Source organism: Strix uralensis, chromosome 11 (genome assembly GCF_047716275.1).
Source record: "Strix uralensis isolate ZFMK-TIS-50842 chromosome 11, bStrUra1, whole genome shotgun sequence".
Classification (NCBI taxonomy): domain Eukaryota; kingdom Metazoa; phylum Chordata; class Aves; order Strigiformes; family Strigidae; genus Strix; species Strix uralensis.
In genome coordinates, this window is record NC_133982.1 from 26,358,768 (window position 1) to 26,375,534 (window position 16,767).

The 16,767-nt window shown below is 41.5% G+C and overlaps 1 protein-coding gene across 2 annotated transcripts in view; it reads left to right on the forward strand.

The window, feature by feature from the left end:
- Window positions 1-16,273, forward strand: part of IQGAP1 (IQ motif containing GTPase activating protein 1) — a 74,824-nt gene extending 58,551 nt beyond the window's left edge. For both annotated transcript variants that reach the window (XM_074880096.1, XM_074880097.1), the window contains 11 exons: window positions 63-147; window positions 2,371-2,603; window positions 3,390-3,522; window positions 3,845-3,947; window positions 5,407-5,542; window positions 8,305-8,392; window positions 8,786-8,998; window positions 10,075-10,241; window positions 11,123-11,245; window positions 12,117-12,225; window positions 13,932-16,273. In XM_074880096.1, the coding sequence (XP_074736197.1) occupies window positions 63-147; window positions 2,371-2,603; window positions 3,390-3,522; window positions 3,845-3,947; window positions 5,407-5,542; window positions 8,305-8,392; window positions 8,786-8,998; window positions 10,075-10,241; window positions 11,123-11,245; window positions 12,117-12,225; window positions 13,932-14,045 (1,504 nt within the window). In that variant the 3' untranslated portion in view covers window positions 14,046-16,273. The remainder of the gene's footprint in view (window positions 1-62; window positions 148-2,370; window positions 2,604-3,389; window positions 3,523-3,844; window positions 3,948-5,406; window positions 5,543-8,304; window positions 8,393-8,785; window positions 8,999-10,074; window positions 10,242-11,122; window positions 11,246-12,116; window positions 12,226-13,931) is intronic.
- The last annotated feature ends 494 nt before the right edge of the window (window positions 16,274-16,767 follow it).

Genomic DNA, 16,767 nt, shown 5'->3' on the forward strand with positions numbered 1-16,767 from the left:
GGGAAGTTGGTGATGGGTTCATGCTTGCAGCAGTCTTATTTGCCCATTTTTTTCTCTTGAAGTTATGGAATGCGTTTCATTGCCAAGGTACTAAAAGACTCCCTGCACGAGAAGTTTCCTGATGCTGGCGAGGATGATCTTCTGAAGGTGAGGATCTGAACAACTTTGTGAATAATTGTCGGCCAAATTCGCGGTGGTGAACGCATCTCATTCTTCTTTGTCAGCTATGTGTGTGGAGAGGAGTGCCTGTAAACATATATAAACTTATGTACTTCTACGGATAGAAAATGTTTCATATTGGGCTTTTGATTGTTAGCTTCATATATGTCACCTGAGATGTAATACGTTGTTCAGAAGGAGATGTCCTGTTGCTTCTGCTTTGCTTTTAATATCTTGGGCATTGGGTCCTTTAGGTTTCTTGACTTGGGGTACTCTTGCGCCTAGAAAGTAAACCTTGATTTTGCTGGTATGATCACAGCCAGCTGCTCCTTTCTTAAAGAGACAATGTCAAGTTAAAAAGTCTGTATGCAAAATTCTGATGTTTCTAATTCCCCTATCTGTAACACTCCAGGATATTTTGATAGCAACGGGTAGAGAGTCACTTTTCATGATGCCTGGTCAGTTTTATACTTTGCATTTCAGTAGGTTTGGAGAACTAGAAGGATCCTAATAGTAGGCAGTCTCAGATTAGTATAGCTTTGGGGTTTTCATTAAAGTTTCTTTGGGTTTACGGCTTCTGGTAATTGTGAAAGCCTTTATGTCCATGAATGCTTTGCTTGTTAATAAAACAAAGTTTGGGTCTTGGAATACTTGACAGCGTCTCTTTAAACTTCTCTACCTCTGCTTCAATCACAAAATAATTACCAATCTGAATGCTGTTTTCTTCTCTCTTCTAGTTCTGTGCTTTCCCATTCTGAGACATCGATTCTTTCTATGCAGGTGAATTAATTTCTTCCATCTGTAAATTTAGGTGGAAAACTGCGGTTTTCATTAATCTTTGTGGAAACAATGTAAATGTCCACATGAAATTCAAAACTGCAGTTGCGTGCAATGACTACTCCTAGATTTTTTAGCAACCAAAGCTACCCATATAACATACTGTTCTTCTCCCTCTGCAAGTTTGAAAGTCACTAATACAGTTTCTTTCACAGATGTGTTTTCTTATTACTGGTAGTAAACAGCTTTGACTGTTGTCATCCCATGACATAATCTGTGAGAGTACAGTAGGGGCTTGCATGAAACAGTTGTCAAAAACATGACCTCACTGAAAGCAGTTAATAATTTCTGGGGCTGCTCAGCAATGGCTAGATTTTTTTTTTCTCTGTTTTCAGCTGTTAGTTCAGACCCCAATCTCTTCCATGCATTTAGGTCACGTGGCAAGTAGGCAAAGCCAAGATTCAGTGACCTGGCCCTCTGCAAATTTCTGTGAACTACCAGAAAATACTAGAGCATGTGGTGTGAGAACTACCGCTTTACATCAGCGTATTGGGTTAATTCCTTTTCATTGCTGGAATTACTTTTGGCAAAACATTCAATACAGGTTAGAAGTCTTATTTGTGACCATATGGATAACGTGACATCTTTATTTTTGGTTCCTTGAAGTTTATTGCTGCTCACAATTGACTAGGTAAATTGGGTTTTGAAACATCAAGTGCCATTTGTCTTCTGTACTTCTGATTTTCTTGCCTCTGAATTAAATGGTTTCTCAGTTACTCTTGCGAACTGGGGGTCTACGTGTGAAAATGTTGCTGGCTTATCAAAGAATTACTCTGAAATAGAAAAGAATGTTGAAGAAGGAATGGAAAGTAGTTTCCTCAGTTTAGCTCCTTGGTGTGCCATGCTTCCTCACCATTTTTGCTTTGTCAGAAATGGTGGGCAATTTTGCATGCTTCTCTAAGAATTAGGTCTTGTTCCATATTGACACTGCATTACTGGGTTCCTCTATACCATGATCGTTCTGCCCTCTGTTAGACTAACTCAGTTACGTTTAATTCTCCTGATAGATTGTCTCATGCTCGTATGAGTAGTCTGTTGGTAATTTATAATGTCTTCTGTCTGTACATTTTAAGTTAAAGTTTTAAATCTTTAGGCATAGGAATATCTGCTGCTGTATTGTCCTGTGACTAGTAGTGCTCAGTCTTCCTTCTTTGTGTTGACCATCCTATTGCATCTTAATGATTTTATTTTATTTTACACTGTAGATCCTAGTATATACTTGCATACAGCAGCACAGCAGAACCTTTATCTTGGAAGAGGCCTCTGGCTTACAAGAAAATAATTTATCAAAGCTCAGAGTAGTTTGAGTAAAATTCAGTCAGGTCCTATATCATGGTTTCCTGATGCATTTCTTCTCTACTCAACTTCTCCCAGATTGTTGGCAACTTACTCTATTACCGCTACATGAATCCAGCCATTGTCGCACCAGATGCGTTTGACATCATTGATCTTTCAGCTGGAGGTCAGCTGACCACGGATCAACGCAGAAACCTTGGTTCCATTGCAAAGATGTTGCAGCACGCTGCATCCAATAAGATGTTCATGGGAGACAATGCGCACCTAAGCATCATTAATGAATACCTATCGCAGTCATACCAGAAATTCAGGTAGAAGACCTTAGCTAATTAAGTTGAAAAGTGTGGCAGAGGGTAACATTGCAAGTAAAAAGGGATAATAATAAATTTTAAATATGATAAATTCTGTCTCTGTCAAATATGCGGTCTGTTGAAGATAAGAGGTTGCACTCCAGGCTGCCGTAAGCATCAGTGACAACGGCAGGTAAAATGTGTTCCTCGAATTTATGAACAATACATTGTATGTTAACGAGATTGCGAAGTCAAGTGTTTGGACTTAGGAGTTTCCAGAATAAAGGTTGCTTCTGGACATGTTTATTGTGATCCTTTGGACATGAACAACAAATGGACATACATTCTTCTGTCCTGTGTGAACCCTAGCTCCACCTGAAAACCCAGTGGTGCTCAGGAGTAAAGCAGACTGGCATTTAGTCATTCATATAGTTCAAGTAAGCTTTTGTTCAAGAATTGTCATCTTAGACCTCACGTGTTGTGGAAGAAAGAAAACCGGAGGTTGCTGGGAGCAAAAGGTGTTACTGCAGTGGAGGCAGGAGGATGTGTGAACAACGTCACTGGAGCCATAGACCAGTCCCGTGAATGCTGAAAATGAGCCAATATCAACATGACCAGTATCAGTAATTGAATTTACTAGGTTACTTCTGATATGTTAAATTAAGGCTGTCAGACTGGTGTATGCCATAATGTACCATAGTTTAAAGCAGAGAGACTATGCTTGGGATTGTCATGGGGGGTTAATGCTCTTGGTACATCATGTGACTGTCAGTCATACTGATTCTTTTCTCCTCCTTTTTTCTGAAGACGTTTTTTTCAGGCTGCCTGTGAGGTTCCTGAATTGCAGGATAAATTTAATATTGATGAATATTCTGACTTGGTGACTCTTACTAAACCAGTTATTTATATTTCTATTGGTGAAATCATCAATACACACACTGTAAGTATACATTGGTCACAGTTGCTCCTTATAAGCAGTGCTTGCAAAGAAAATGCTGCTTCTGGCTGAAATGCAAGGTTACCAAATACAAGGCTGAAAAGTTGTCTTTCATAGTATGCAAGAGCTTGTAGGTTTATTAATTAAGTAATTAAGAATTAAGTAATTTGTGACTTCTTTAAGTTTCTTTTGAAAGTTTTTGAGTATGTGATAATGGCACAGCTTTGCATACTGATATTGCTGCTGTGGAGTTCAGTGAAATAAGATCTTTTTCTAAAAGATACCAACTCAAAGTAATGTTGGTATGTTTTTTCTGTCCATCTAGTTGCTCTTAGACCATCAAGATGCAATTGCTCCTGAGCACAACGATCCAATTCATGAGCTGCTGGATGATCTCGGAGAGGTTCCTACAATTGAGTCCTTAATAGGTTGTCTAGTTTATTGTGCTTAAGAAATATGTGATATTACCTTAAATGATTTGAACTGCAGTAAAGAAACTAAGGAATCATTATAGGTCGTTAGGGAAGATGTGCTCTAAAAAGCAGCAGCAGATTTGTTCCAGTGTATTCTCTCCAACTGCAGAATTTGTGACCCTGAAAGAAGGGAGGGGTTCTTGCTGTTCTCCACCCCTCCTCACCTCACCCCCACTCCAGAAGTTTCTACAAGGCAGATGGATATTTTGACATGTTTTCTTCATTCCATTACACTGGAGCCATTTCTGTGCGTGTGTCTGTCCCAGCTTGTTTGCAAAGATCTGTCCTCCACTCTGGACGTCCGTATGCATGCCTTCCAGAGTGCAGTAATAAGTGTATTAAATGATATGTGACCCTACAAGGATCTTAGGCATATGGACAATTAAGTTTTTTCCATCCTTTAGAGTTTTTTCTATACATTAAGAATTTTATTCTCTTTATTCTGGGTGGGGGAGGAAGGAACTGACTTCACTAATCTGTGAAAGTTTTCTATAAACCTGAGCCATGTTTCACTGCTTCAGGATATAACAAACACTAGAAAGGTGCACAAGCCTCTCCTTCCTTGGTATCTATGTTGCAGCTGTTTGAAGTGTGAAATCTAGTGGGGGGGGCAAACAGACACAGTTTTTGGAGAGGATGCTTTGACAGCAAAATGCTTGTCTTGAAGTCACTTTGATTAAAAGGTTGGAACCTTTTAAAGGAATGATTGGTAGCACATTTTCTTCCGAGCACTGGCAAAGAACAGAATATAAAGAAGCATTAGAGCTAACCTAGACCCTGAGTTCAACTAGAACTTACCCTTCTTCTTCATGTAATTTCTCCTGTGTGCATTGTATCTATGTGGTTAATGTGTCAGAGTTTAACCTCTCTGCAGCCCTTTAAAAGAGGGGGGCAGGAGGGGAAGTGTCCTAACAACTGTTCTGATGAAAGTTCAGGCACAATTAGAACAAGAAAAATTCCTTTTGACAGATGGCTTTGTTTAATAGAAGATTATAAACTCAGCTGCCAACATGGGCTTCTCTCTTAGCTTGAAAATTCATTCTAATGAGGACACGGACATAGAGGCATGGTCATATTTTTATTTATAAAGTATTTTTGGCAGGTCAGCTACTCTTCTCAGTACAGTGAGATGCTGAGATACAGTGTGGAATACGTGTACATCTTTAAGGCATACAAACTAGTCATTTTTGTGGTGCCTTTCTGGCCGGTGCTTTCTCAGTTTTGTGAAGAATAAGTGTAAGATGTTCAAAATGATGTTTTTAAAAGCCGTTTATGGCTTTTGAAATGTCCTTTTGACAGTATAGGAACCAGTGTAGTTTTTCTGTGGTCTATTACATAGGGAAAAATTACAAAGCTCTAGCAGTCAAGAATGTAAAGAATACAGTTTAATCTATAAACTCTTTTGGTTTGGCAGGGGAAGGGTCTGGCAATGTTAATGACCCCAACAGGGAAATGCTAGCAAAGACTGAGGTTTCTCTCACACTCACTAATAAATTTGATGTTCCTGGTGATGAGAATGCAGAGATGGATGCAAGGACGATTCTGTTGAAGTAAGTAAGGGGTATGCTTCTTGAGAATGAGGAACCTGAATTTTCACAGTTAATCTGCACGTGAAAATAAGAGAACGGAAGTGCAATTTAAACAAACGTGGAACCGTTACTCCAAATACACTGAGCCTGTAGCTATGTCCTTTCAATGCTGTGGCTGTTAAATTTGTTCCTGTTAGTTCTTTGTCACTGTTGAATTTGTTATTCTTTAAAAGTCTACCTTGGACGGTTCTGGAGCAGAAAACTACCAGAAAATAAAACTTTCTAGATGTGAGTGTGACAGCAGTTGGATTTGCCTGCATGTGAATAATTTGTAAAGATCATCGTAAATAATCTGTAGTGTTCATCACAGTTGAGTTTTAACTCTGAAGTCTATTAACGTGAAATTTAGATGAATCAATAATCACACGCTCAGCGAGTTTGCCAACAACACCGAGCTGTGTGGTGCAGTCACACGCTGAGGGAAGGATCCATCCAGAGGGACCTGGGCAGGCTGGAGAGGTGGGCCTGTGCAAACCTCATGGACTCCAACAAGGCCGAGGGCAAGGTCCTGCCCATGGGTTGGGGCAATCCCCAGCACAAATCCAGGCTGGGCAAGGAGTGCCTGGAGAGCAGCCCCAAGGAGAAGGACTTGGGGGTGTCGGTGGGTGGAAAACTGACTGTGAGCCAGCAACATGTGCTGGCAGCCCAGAAAGCCAACTGTGTGCTGGGCTGCACCCAGAGCAGTGTGGGCAGCGGGGGGGGGGGGGGGGGGGGGGGATTCTCCCCCTCTGCTCTGCTCTCGTGAGACCACCCCTGCAGTGCTGGGTCCAGCTCTGGGGGCACCAACAGCAGAAGGACACGGACCCGCTCGAGCGGGTCCAGAGGAGGCCACGAAGATGCTCGGGGGGCTGGAGCACCCCCCTGTGAGGACAGGCTGAGAGAGTTGGGGGGGTTCAGCTGGAGAAGAGAAGGCTCCAGGGAGATCTTAGAGCGGCCTCCCAGGACTGAAAGGGGCTACAGGAAAGGGGGGAGGGATAGGATGAGGGGTAATGGGTTTAAACTGAAAGAGGGGAGATTTAGATGAGATCTAAGGAAGAAATTCTTCCCTGTGAGGGTGGTGAGGCCCTGGCACAGGTTGCCCAGAGAAGCTGTGGCTGCCCCCTCCGTGGAAGGGTTCAAGGCCAGGTTGGACGGGGCTTTGAGCAACCTGGGCTAGTGGAAGGTGTCCCTGCCCAGGGCAGGGGGTGGGACTGGATGGGCTTTAATGTCCCTTCCAACCCAAACCATCCTGTGATTCTATGAATATCTGTGTTATCTATATAATGCCCTGTGCAAATGTTTTCAATAGAATACATGCGACATACAGAAAATTTAAGGGTAACTAAATGTCTAGTATATGTGAATAACGTTCTGTTGCTAAGTTTGCTAGCTCCTGCAGAATCAGTTTTCTTCACACAGTCTTTGAGCGGATTATGTCTGTATCCTGCCAGCAAAGCAGGAGACGATGGTAGTTCACGATACTCTCCCTGTAGCTTTCCCCTGTCTGTGGGAAATATTTCCTTAGGATATTTTTGCTGTTGCTGCTCTCCTCTTTTGGTTTATGATGCACTTCCCTTCTCTCTGCACTCACTGTCCCCCAAACCTGACTCTTAATAGATGGAGACTGATAGCCTTTTTTGGGAAATAGAGGTGTTATTAGCCTAATGGAAAGAGAGCAATGGACTGTCAGGGATTTCACGATCGCTAGGCTCTATATTCCAGAGGACTTAGTACTAGTATTAAGTCTTGGACAGTTTTAAGCAAATCCTTGTTGCTGAGAGATATAGAGCAGCTACCTGACATTCACATGCATGTTTACCCACTCTGATGCATTCCTGCTCAAGCGCTAGATAGTTTAACTGAGAATTGTTGGGGTCAGCTTACACTTGGCCTAGACGGAACAGTGATATCCCAAAAGAAAATCTTGTCTCCAAAAATAACTTTAAATTAACTGGGCTTCTCAAAAGATACATCAGTATTTCCCTACCTGCTGGAAGAGAGTGACATTGATTTAAAAAATAAAGACCTACTAGATGTGTTGGTAGTTATCCAAGTCGTGGATGAGGAAGACATCCATGTGATGTGCTTTTTGTGAGGCCAGAAATAATTTCAGCCTAACTGTGAAGTACTGAAGGTGCTGTTTGGTTTCATTGTGTGGCTCAAGGACAAAATTGCCTCAGAGTGGGCACTGGCTACGATTAAGTCACAGTTGAGTTCAAGGAACAGCCGTGTCTATCACCAGACTGGACTCAGGGATCTGCTTTGGATCAGTTACTGTACACACAAGAAAATAGTCCTATGGAGGTTTTTTTTATACCTGTTACAAAGCACTGAAGCACTCTTACGGATGGATAACATTACCGACTTTTTCTAGCTGCAGAAATTCACTGTTGCTGTTACCTGCTTTACCTTTCACCTTGGAATTGCAGCTTCTGTGGTCCACTTGGCAATACTGGGTCTGCCTTGGAATATATGGGGTAACGTCCTTGCTGTTTGAGGGGATACTGGGGAGAAAATCCTTCATATGTGATCGTTTCAGGGAACCAGTTTTTGATAACACTGTCAAATAAGTAAAGTGCTTCTCAGGGTTCTGGTGTGGTCTAGTCTATTACTGTCTAAGCGTGCATCCAGTGATAATCTGATTTCAGGTAAATCAGTAACGTTGGTATTGCAGAACAGAACAGTATTGAAGCTCTTCCAGTTTAAAGTTTTTTTTTCTCCTGTTCTCCTTGATGTCTTTGCAGCACAAAACGTTTAATTGTCGATGTAATCCGCTTCCAACCAGGGGAGACGCTGACTGAAATCTTGGAAACTCCAGCTACCTCAGAGCAAGTACGAAATTGTTTACCTGCATTTTTCTAGACTAGGAGATTGTCACCTATCTAGATATATGTGGGTATACTTGGAAATCTGCATTTATGTATTGCAGTGAAGCTGTCTCCACTGATGTTGGAGCAGTGTGTAACAATAACGAGGAGGGGATATAATGGAAATAAATTGTATGTGTGAATCTTACTCCTCTGGGAGTTGCTAGAAACTGTTTATCTAGAAGACCTTTTTAAATGGCAGGTAGGCTTCTGATGGTTCCCGTATGTGGAATGTGTTCATCAAACGTGGATTCAGTATCCTATGTTAAGCCAAAGGTCAGGCAGTCTGTTTCTGGTTTTTTGTCACCTTAAAATTGATCTGCTTCTGAACTTATAATTTTTTGTTTTCTTTTTTTAGGAAGCGGAGCATCAAAGAGCTATGCAGAAACGAGCCATTCGTGATGCTAAAACTCCTGATAAGATGAAAAAATCTGTGTCTGTAAAGGAAGATGGCAACTTAAATCTTGCAGAAAAAAAAGATAAAATCAAGACAGGCCTGAAGAAGTTGACAGAACTGGGGATAGTGAATGCAAAAAATAAATACCAGGAACTAATCAATGATATCGCGAAGGTATGCCAATCAGTGGTTTCCTAGTAATCATAGGGGAGTTTTCCCACAGTCTGCAGTGTTGTGAAACTGGCAGGAGTTCTCAGGAGGAGTAATTTTTGTAGCAGTAATTCACAGACACGAAGCCTACCTTCTGCCACAGCGTTTCCACCTCTTGGCACTTGGCAAGTCCTTTATTTTTATAGGACATTTGTGTTTTCTCAAATTACTGTGTTGCCAGAATCTCAGGTACTTTAAGGGAAAGCGTTATACCTTGGAGGGGAAGTCCTGATGTGTGACCTTTTTTTCTGCTCTTTTTCACTAATTTAAGTAATGCCTCTACAGACCTAGTCACAAGAGGAAGTTTTGCCCTAACTTAGACATCCTAACTTTTATTTAAGTGTACCCATTCAAGAACACCTAAATGATAAAGGGGGAAGCTGAGAAAAACTTGTAAAAGTTGTCTAATACTGTTGTACATTGCTACAGTGACAATGTATTTTAAATCACATCCTTACAAAAAAACTACTTGGGAAGTGTCATGTATGTAAAGTAAACAAATAATTGCCTTTAGGGAACCAATTAGAATTAATCGTACTGTCGTTAATACATGCTAAAAATCAAAATAGAAGTCGACTTGAAGACATGTATTTTTTGTTCGGCATTACGGTATCATATGCTTAAAGATGGCCAACTAACAATGAAAAATAAAGATGTCTGTGCGCTGCTGTGGTTATAATGCTTGATTTGTAAGATACCTTTCCTACCCAGCAGTGGCAGAAATTGCTGCCTGCTTTTAGATCGTGTACTGTCAGTGCCCACTGTAGTCATTGCAACTAGGACAGCATTGAAGTTTGAGAAAGCCAACAAAAGGTTCAAATGAACTACTGTGTAGGGTGGGTGAGTTCCAAAAACAGTCAACACAGAGAAGAAGTGGTTACGCTTAAAGTGGGGCAAGTGCAACTGAGGGCTCCAGCTTGTAGCATGAAGCAAGACTAAGCAAAATCAAATGGTGTGTTTCAAATACTCTGTTCTGGGCTTGAGCAGCTGGAGAGCTCAAATGACTGTTAAGTCTGTGCCTGTTTTTCTCTGCGGCATAGGATATCCGAAATCAGCGTAGATACCGTCAGAGAAGAAAGGCAGAGCTGGTGAAGCTGCAGCAGACATACAGTGCCTTGAACTCCAAAGCTACTTTTTATGGGGAGCAAGTGGATTATTATAAAAGCTACATCAAAACCTGCTTGGATAACCTGGCCAGCAAGGGCAAGTAAGTGTCTCAGAACCATGCCACGGACCTAGAAGTGCTTCTTATAGGAAGCACGTGTAGGTTGTCGCTAAGAACAATCTGCTCAAAGCTTCTCGGCCAAGCTCTTTGTCACAGCAGTAGTTCTAGGGAAAGGGTCTCAGCAGTGGTGGAAAAATGCAGGGAGAGGGCAGTGCCTGGAATGGGGTCAAAAAGACACATTTGAAAGAATTTTGGTCCCTCTGGGAGAGGGGAGTTCAGAAGAGTCCAGTGGGAATGAAGGAGGTTGCCCAGATAATGCATGTGCTGCTCAGTCTGACCTGTCATCCTTCCTAGGAGCAGAGAATAAAAATAACAGTTACCTACAAGGAAAGCATTGATCATGAATTGTCGTCTTCTTTTTATCCTGAATGGAGTCAGTTGTTATAGTGCAAGACAATTCAGATTTTCCTGGAAAAAAAAAAGTGTCTTTCTCCCCAGTACAATGTGGGAAGAGCAACTGCCAGTGAAAACGGAGACAAGAAAGTTGTTGAGTAATCTCGACCTTCTCCATGTCAGTTGTCACCAGATCTTCTTTTGCCTAATGATAGATGGTACTGCTTTCTGTGAAGTACCATGTGGTTCTGTTTTGGGGACTTCTGTTGGTGTGGGTTTTTTTTCTTCTCCTGTAGTGTTAGAGTTACTGGTAAATAGTAGAAAATCAGAGATTTGACCTGAGCTACAAGTGCTATGTAGATAAACTCACTAGTAGAAATACATCATCTATCAGCTGCCTTAGTCACGGTTAATTAGCTATATTGGTTCTATCCCCTCATCCAAATAGGTTTAAATGTTTGCTGTTCGAAATCTCTTTACTCATTTGACTGATTATCTTGTTTGGGTTTTGTTGTTTATTTTTTCCGCAGAGTCTCTAAGAAACCTCGGGAGATGAAAGGCAAAAACAGTAAAAAGATTTCTCTAAAATACACAGCAGCTCGACTTCATGAGAAGGGAGTGCTTTTAGAGATTGAGGACCTGCAAAGTAACCAGTGAGTATCTTTCTAAAACTCAGAGCTAAATAACCTTCTCAGAGGAAAATGGGTATGTTGAGTTCTTGTCTCTTCCTTTGAACTAGTCTAGGTGCTGGAAATTGAGGAACAGAAGCTCTGAGGCTTGTTTGAAATAGTGACAGATTGTCTTGTGGTTTTGTTCTTGGAATTCAGCGTTGTTGGTAGATGTAGCTATTGAAACGGAAGAAATTGTTTTGGTGATCCAGGCTAGCATCTCTAGGGCCAAGCAACCTTGCATAATGATCGCTTTACAGCTCTCTTTTTTTTTTTTTTCCTGGTTGAAGCAAAGCAGCTCTTTGGTTGAGAAGTGTAACAGGATTTAAACATGACATCCTCTTCCCACCCGCCCCTTCCCTGTCATCCCCACAGTCCTGGAAGGGTACCTCCTCAGGTCAATTGCTACTATGATTATTAGCGCTCTCAGTTGAAAAATCAACTTAATGCTAGCTTGAGTTGGTCCAGGTGCAGTTTGCTAGCCTTGAGAACTTGGTGGAATACAGAGAGACTGCCTGTTACTAGACTTTTTTTTTCAGTCCTGAATCATATGTTGTACTTCATGCACTAAATGACGTGTGGCTGTGCAGCACTAAAGTAGACTGTTTAGACTGCACGGGCTATACTATGCTTGTGTGAAGATGTGGTCTACCGGACGTAGAATCTGTTAGGCTTCTATTCACTGTCGTATTGTCTGGTCAGCTTTTGTGGTCTCATTCCAAATGGGGATATAGAATAAAGAATATAGTTCTTAGGAATTCATCTTCAGGTTTCATCTTGTATATTCTCTCCCTGTTCCAGTAGGAATTACGTGTTCAGTAATGAACTGTGGTTTTTCATTTCTCAAATTTCATAGGTTTAAAAACGTGATATTTGAAATCAGTCCAACAGAAGAAGTAGGAGATTTCGAGGTAAAAGCAAAATTCATGGGAGTACAAATGGAAACCTTTATGTTACATTATCAGGTAAGAACTGTCCTATTTAATAGTGGCATATAAGTTCCACTTGCCAGACTCTTCATCAAAACACTAATGACATGTTATCTGCCTGAACAGTCTGAAAAATGCTCTCAAAAACAACCCATTTGTTGCAGGAGAAACAGATGCAATGTAAATGGGGGATTCGGACTACTTGTATTTCTTTACAAGTGAAAGCCTGATGTCAGTCTGTGTTCTTAGTAACATTTAGATGCACACACACAAAATGAACACATGCATTTTCAAGAACTTCCTGCTACAGCAGAGACTGGGAGTCTGGCAGCAGTCAGCCAGGCCTTGGGTGTGGTGGCTTCAGCCGGTCATCACATAGTGGTATTTTTTCTGCCACCCTATACTTCCTGGTTTCTTCAGCCATACGGTTCTTAGGAGTCCTCAACCTTTCCTTAGGCCAGACTACCAAACAGGCGTACGGACTGACCTTTTCCCAAACGGTTCCCCGTTCTTCCTCCTACGGCAGTACTGTATTGCCTGGTGCCTCTGTCCCCTTCTTCCACTTTGTCCCTGCCCAGCCCCCACCCAACTTGACATTAGGTTTGTTAATTATGAATGCCTCAGGGGTCTCAAAACAGATTGTGTGTGGGAGCACCTTGCACTGGGATAAGTCCATGCCGCCCCACTGGCTGCTGGGAGGCACAGCTGCCTTGCGTGTGCCCATTCGTGTACTCTGAGGAGTCCCGTAGTTCATTCCAGTCCTAATCTGGCAGAGCTGGTCACAAACTTCTTGGTTCATGGGGCTACCCAAGGTCACTTGTTCCTCGGGCACATGTGTCGCTTTACCACTATGCCTTTGTAGCACTGCTTTGCAGAAGAAGCAGATGTTCTGAGAGGACAGCAGTGAGGGAACTGCCCTTGGTCATCCAAGTATAGCATTAACAGTGGCATCAGTTAAAAAGACTTGCATGCCATTGCCAAAATTTTTACAGAAAGCAGCAGAAATAGCTTTATGATTGTTTACTCCAGTGTCACCCAGGCTGGACACCTGCAGGAGCCAGATTTGGATTTTGGAATGCACACAACATTTTCCTGCAGTAGCACTACCTGAAGACCACCTTCAATATGTATTGTTTAAGAGTGGGCTTGCTGAAAACTACTCATTGCTGAGAAATCAGTGCAGGGAGTTCTACTACTCTGTCAGGTGCATCACTGACAACAGCAAAGTGTAACTAGAACTGCCTACATAAATGTCCGAGAGACTCATTTCTTTCTCTGCCCTAGATTGCAGTGCTCTAAACCACCTCACTGAGACCTGTGGCAACTAAGATTTAGAAAGTGATGCTGTGGAATGTTGTAATGTTTCATGGGTACATAATACAATTAGGTACATATGAGACCCTTTCTAAACGTTACAACAACTTTATGGTTACTGTGCAAATAAAAAGCCTGGAGATGGTTAGATCTGAAATTTGGCTTTCTTAGAATGGTCTTTTATTTCTGCCCTCTCTTGTAATTTTTTTTAATAAACACAGCTGTAAAAAATTAAGATCTTGAATGCCTTAGAGAACTTGATTTTTCACGCAGTGTGCATGGATCTTTTAATGAGTCTCCCGTTTTTCTGTGTTAGGCCATGTACTTTGCAATAGATATTCCTCAAAAACATACTGTACCACAGGGTCTTGTATATTCTCTATAGGCTCCTGAGGATTCCTCGCTCATAAAGGTATTCTCTCTGGCAGGATCTTCTGCAGCTGCAGTATGAAGGTGTTGCGGTCATGAAGTTGTTCGACAGAGCAAAAGTGAATGTCAATCTTCTGATCTTTCTTCTGAATAAGAAATTCTATGGGAAGTAACCAACCTCTGACAGCAAGTCTGTGAAAGGGGACATGAATAGAAACCTGCACATACAACTTCTAATGACATAGCTATGTATCAGTATATGCCCATGCTGTGCTAAAATATATCAAATGTATCATGGAGGAGGACTAAGAACCTCTTGTGAATTGACAACTCTGATTGAGTCTGCAGGGAGTTGGTTTCTTGTTTATTTATGATCTTTATCTTCAACTTTGAAGGTCCCCTGAAAAGCAGTTAATTTAGAATGTATTTTTACATGGCACTGGGGGTTAAACTAATGTTAGAGTATACTTAGGGCATCTGGATGCTTTATTTGCCTAATTGTGTGCTTCATGAGGCTTAATTCTGGTTGCCTGTGCAAAGAGAAAGCCAGCACTGTACAGCTGTCGGTTTACCTCTTTCTGAAAGCAAAAAAGGATTGCAGATTGTATTCAGACTCCAATTATTCTCCAACAGTAATGACCAAAACAAAAAATGGCCAAGATCCAGGTTACCCACTTGCTTGTAAGCTTGTGGTGGTGGTGGCAGCAGCCAGTTTCCAAGATAGAATTACTACGGTTTGGGGAAATCAGTAAGTGTCATAAATGGTCGCTGAACTGTTTGTGATTGTGTACTATAGCCACATATAACAGCTTTAGTGTCTCATTCTTCTTGATTTGTTTCTATTTGTCACACTGTAATAATTTACAGATGGCCCCTTAAATAGAGGGACCATGGAATGTATTTACTAGTGCTTTCAGATGAAAATAAGCCTTTGGGGGAGGCAAACTTAAAGAAATTCTTGAAACATGTCAACTTTTAATGTTGCTTGCAAAGCATTTGAAATGTAAAAATAACTTTTTTTCCAGTTTAGAGCAATGTTCTATATATCTGTATCTGATGCAATAAAATATTAGGTTCTACTTGCAGACTTGTCAAAGGAAGAAGACTATCTTTAAATAGGTTAGCTTTTAAAAAGTTAATTTTTTCTAGCTATACTCAAGCTCCCTTTTCTTTTACTTTGTTGGGGTTTTTTTTTACCATGGTGGTGCTGCTGGTTCTGCTATATTCAATAAAAATGCAGGGACTCTTTAAAAAAAAAATAAAATTCTGACCTTTAAATTCATCGGTTGCTCCAGCTCTCCCTCCAATGTTTTTAACATTTTTATTTTTTAAAAAGGGACATATACCTTAATTGCAAATTTCAAGTTGCTCATAGGTCACTTGTTTGTTCAGATTACTTCAGATCAGATCTTTTTTTCTCATGAAAGATCCTCATAGTATTTGAAATGGCTACATCCCTGAGGATAACTGTTCTGCAGTCGTCTTGGAAGCACATATTTATTTCAACCTGCTGGTGTCTAGACTGTGTTTAAACATACTGGTTGGTGCATGTGCAGTCCAACCCAATAACAAAAATTACTTGCCAAACCCAAGAAAGATCTTTGTGGTCCAGATCATCTGAGACAGAGATACCTCAGAACTGGATTTCTACTGAAATCTTGAAGAAGAGGCCTGAAATGGGATAAAGGTCTTGCCTGTTCTTTTGTGGGGTGGGTAGTTGTTTTTTTTTTTGGTTTGGGTTTGTTTTTTTCCTCCCTCTGAATTTTGTGTATTGTAGAAGGACTTAATTCCTTTGATTTGGGGATGATGAGAATAATGGTAGAACATTATAAAATGATTGTTAAGAAAATGCAGCTGTACTCTGCAAGCTCTTGAGCCACAGGGATTGATCATCCCCCCCACCTTTTTTTTTTTTAATTAATACTTTTAATACTTTCCAATGTCTCTCAAATAAATTTCAGCTATAACCCAGCTGATATTTAGGGATAAGGTGATGAGGTGTTAGAGGCCTGTGTAGTACCTGTGTGGAAAGCAGCCTTGCTCTGTGATTTACAGTAATTCCCTTGTTGCCTACATCTATTTTTGGCAAAAATTGAAAAAAAAACCCCAACAAATCGGTTCTTTAAAAGTAATATTAAAAATGGGAGTCTACTCATCTTAGTTGAGCAACAGTATGGAACTGTGGAGGTTTTTTTTAAAAAGAAAAAGCTCTTTTAAAAGATCCCATCTCAGCACTTAAAATATATGTATTCTATGATTTACTGGTGACTTAGCTTTGCTTACTCCATTACACAACTATTTACTGTGGGAGTAGCTACAAGTACAAACTCTGTCTTCTTTCTTTCCTGGCAAAATTTGCCTTTGTAACTCACATCTAAGTAAAAAGTCATTTGTCCCCATGGCCGTTGTGTGAGCTCTTGACTGCAAGCAGTGGCCATGAATGCGTGGCTGGGCCCCAGGCACAGCATTGTGGCAGCGGGCACCGTCATTGGTGAGCACGGTGGGGCAGCACCAGTGAACTCACCCTCCTCTGCACCTCAGTCCTGGCCTTTCTTGCGCCTATGGGCATGGTCACGGTGTGAGGAAACAACGGATGATGTGACACAGCTCGGGTGGAGGTGTGGACCACCCAACTCAGGGGACCTCCCTGTGGCCATGTAGCACCCTACGGGACCCACACAGCCTCTCTTTTGGTTCAGGTAGGGTAAAGGGCAGGGCCCTCACCAATGCTTCTGCAACCTGCTTGCCCTCCCAGCAGCCTCCTACTCCATTGGGGTTCTCCTTGCCATTTGCTCTGGCTCTACAGCATCCTTGTGGCTCTCAGCTACCCAAAACCTTGCCTCAGAGCCAGCAAACACTGCCCCAAAACTCTGACTGGCCATGAGACCCTGGCTG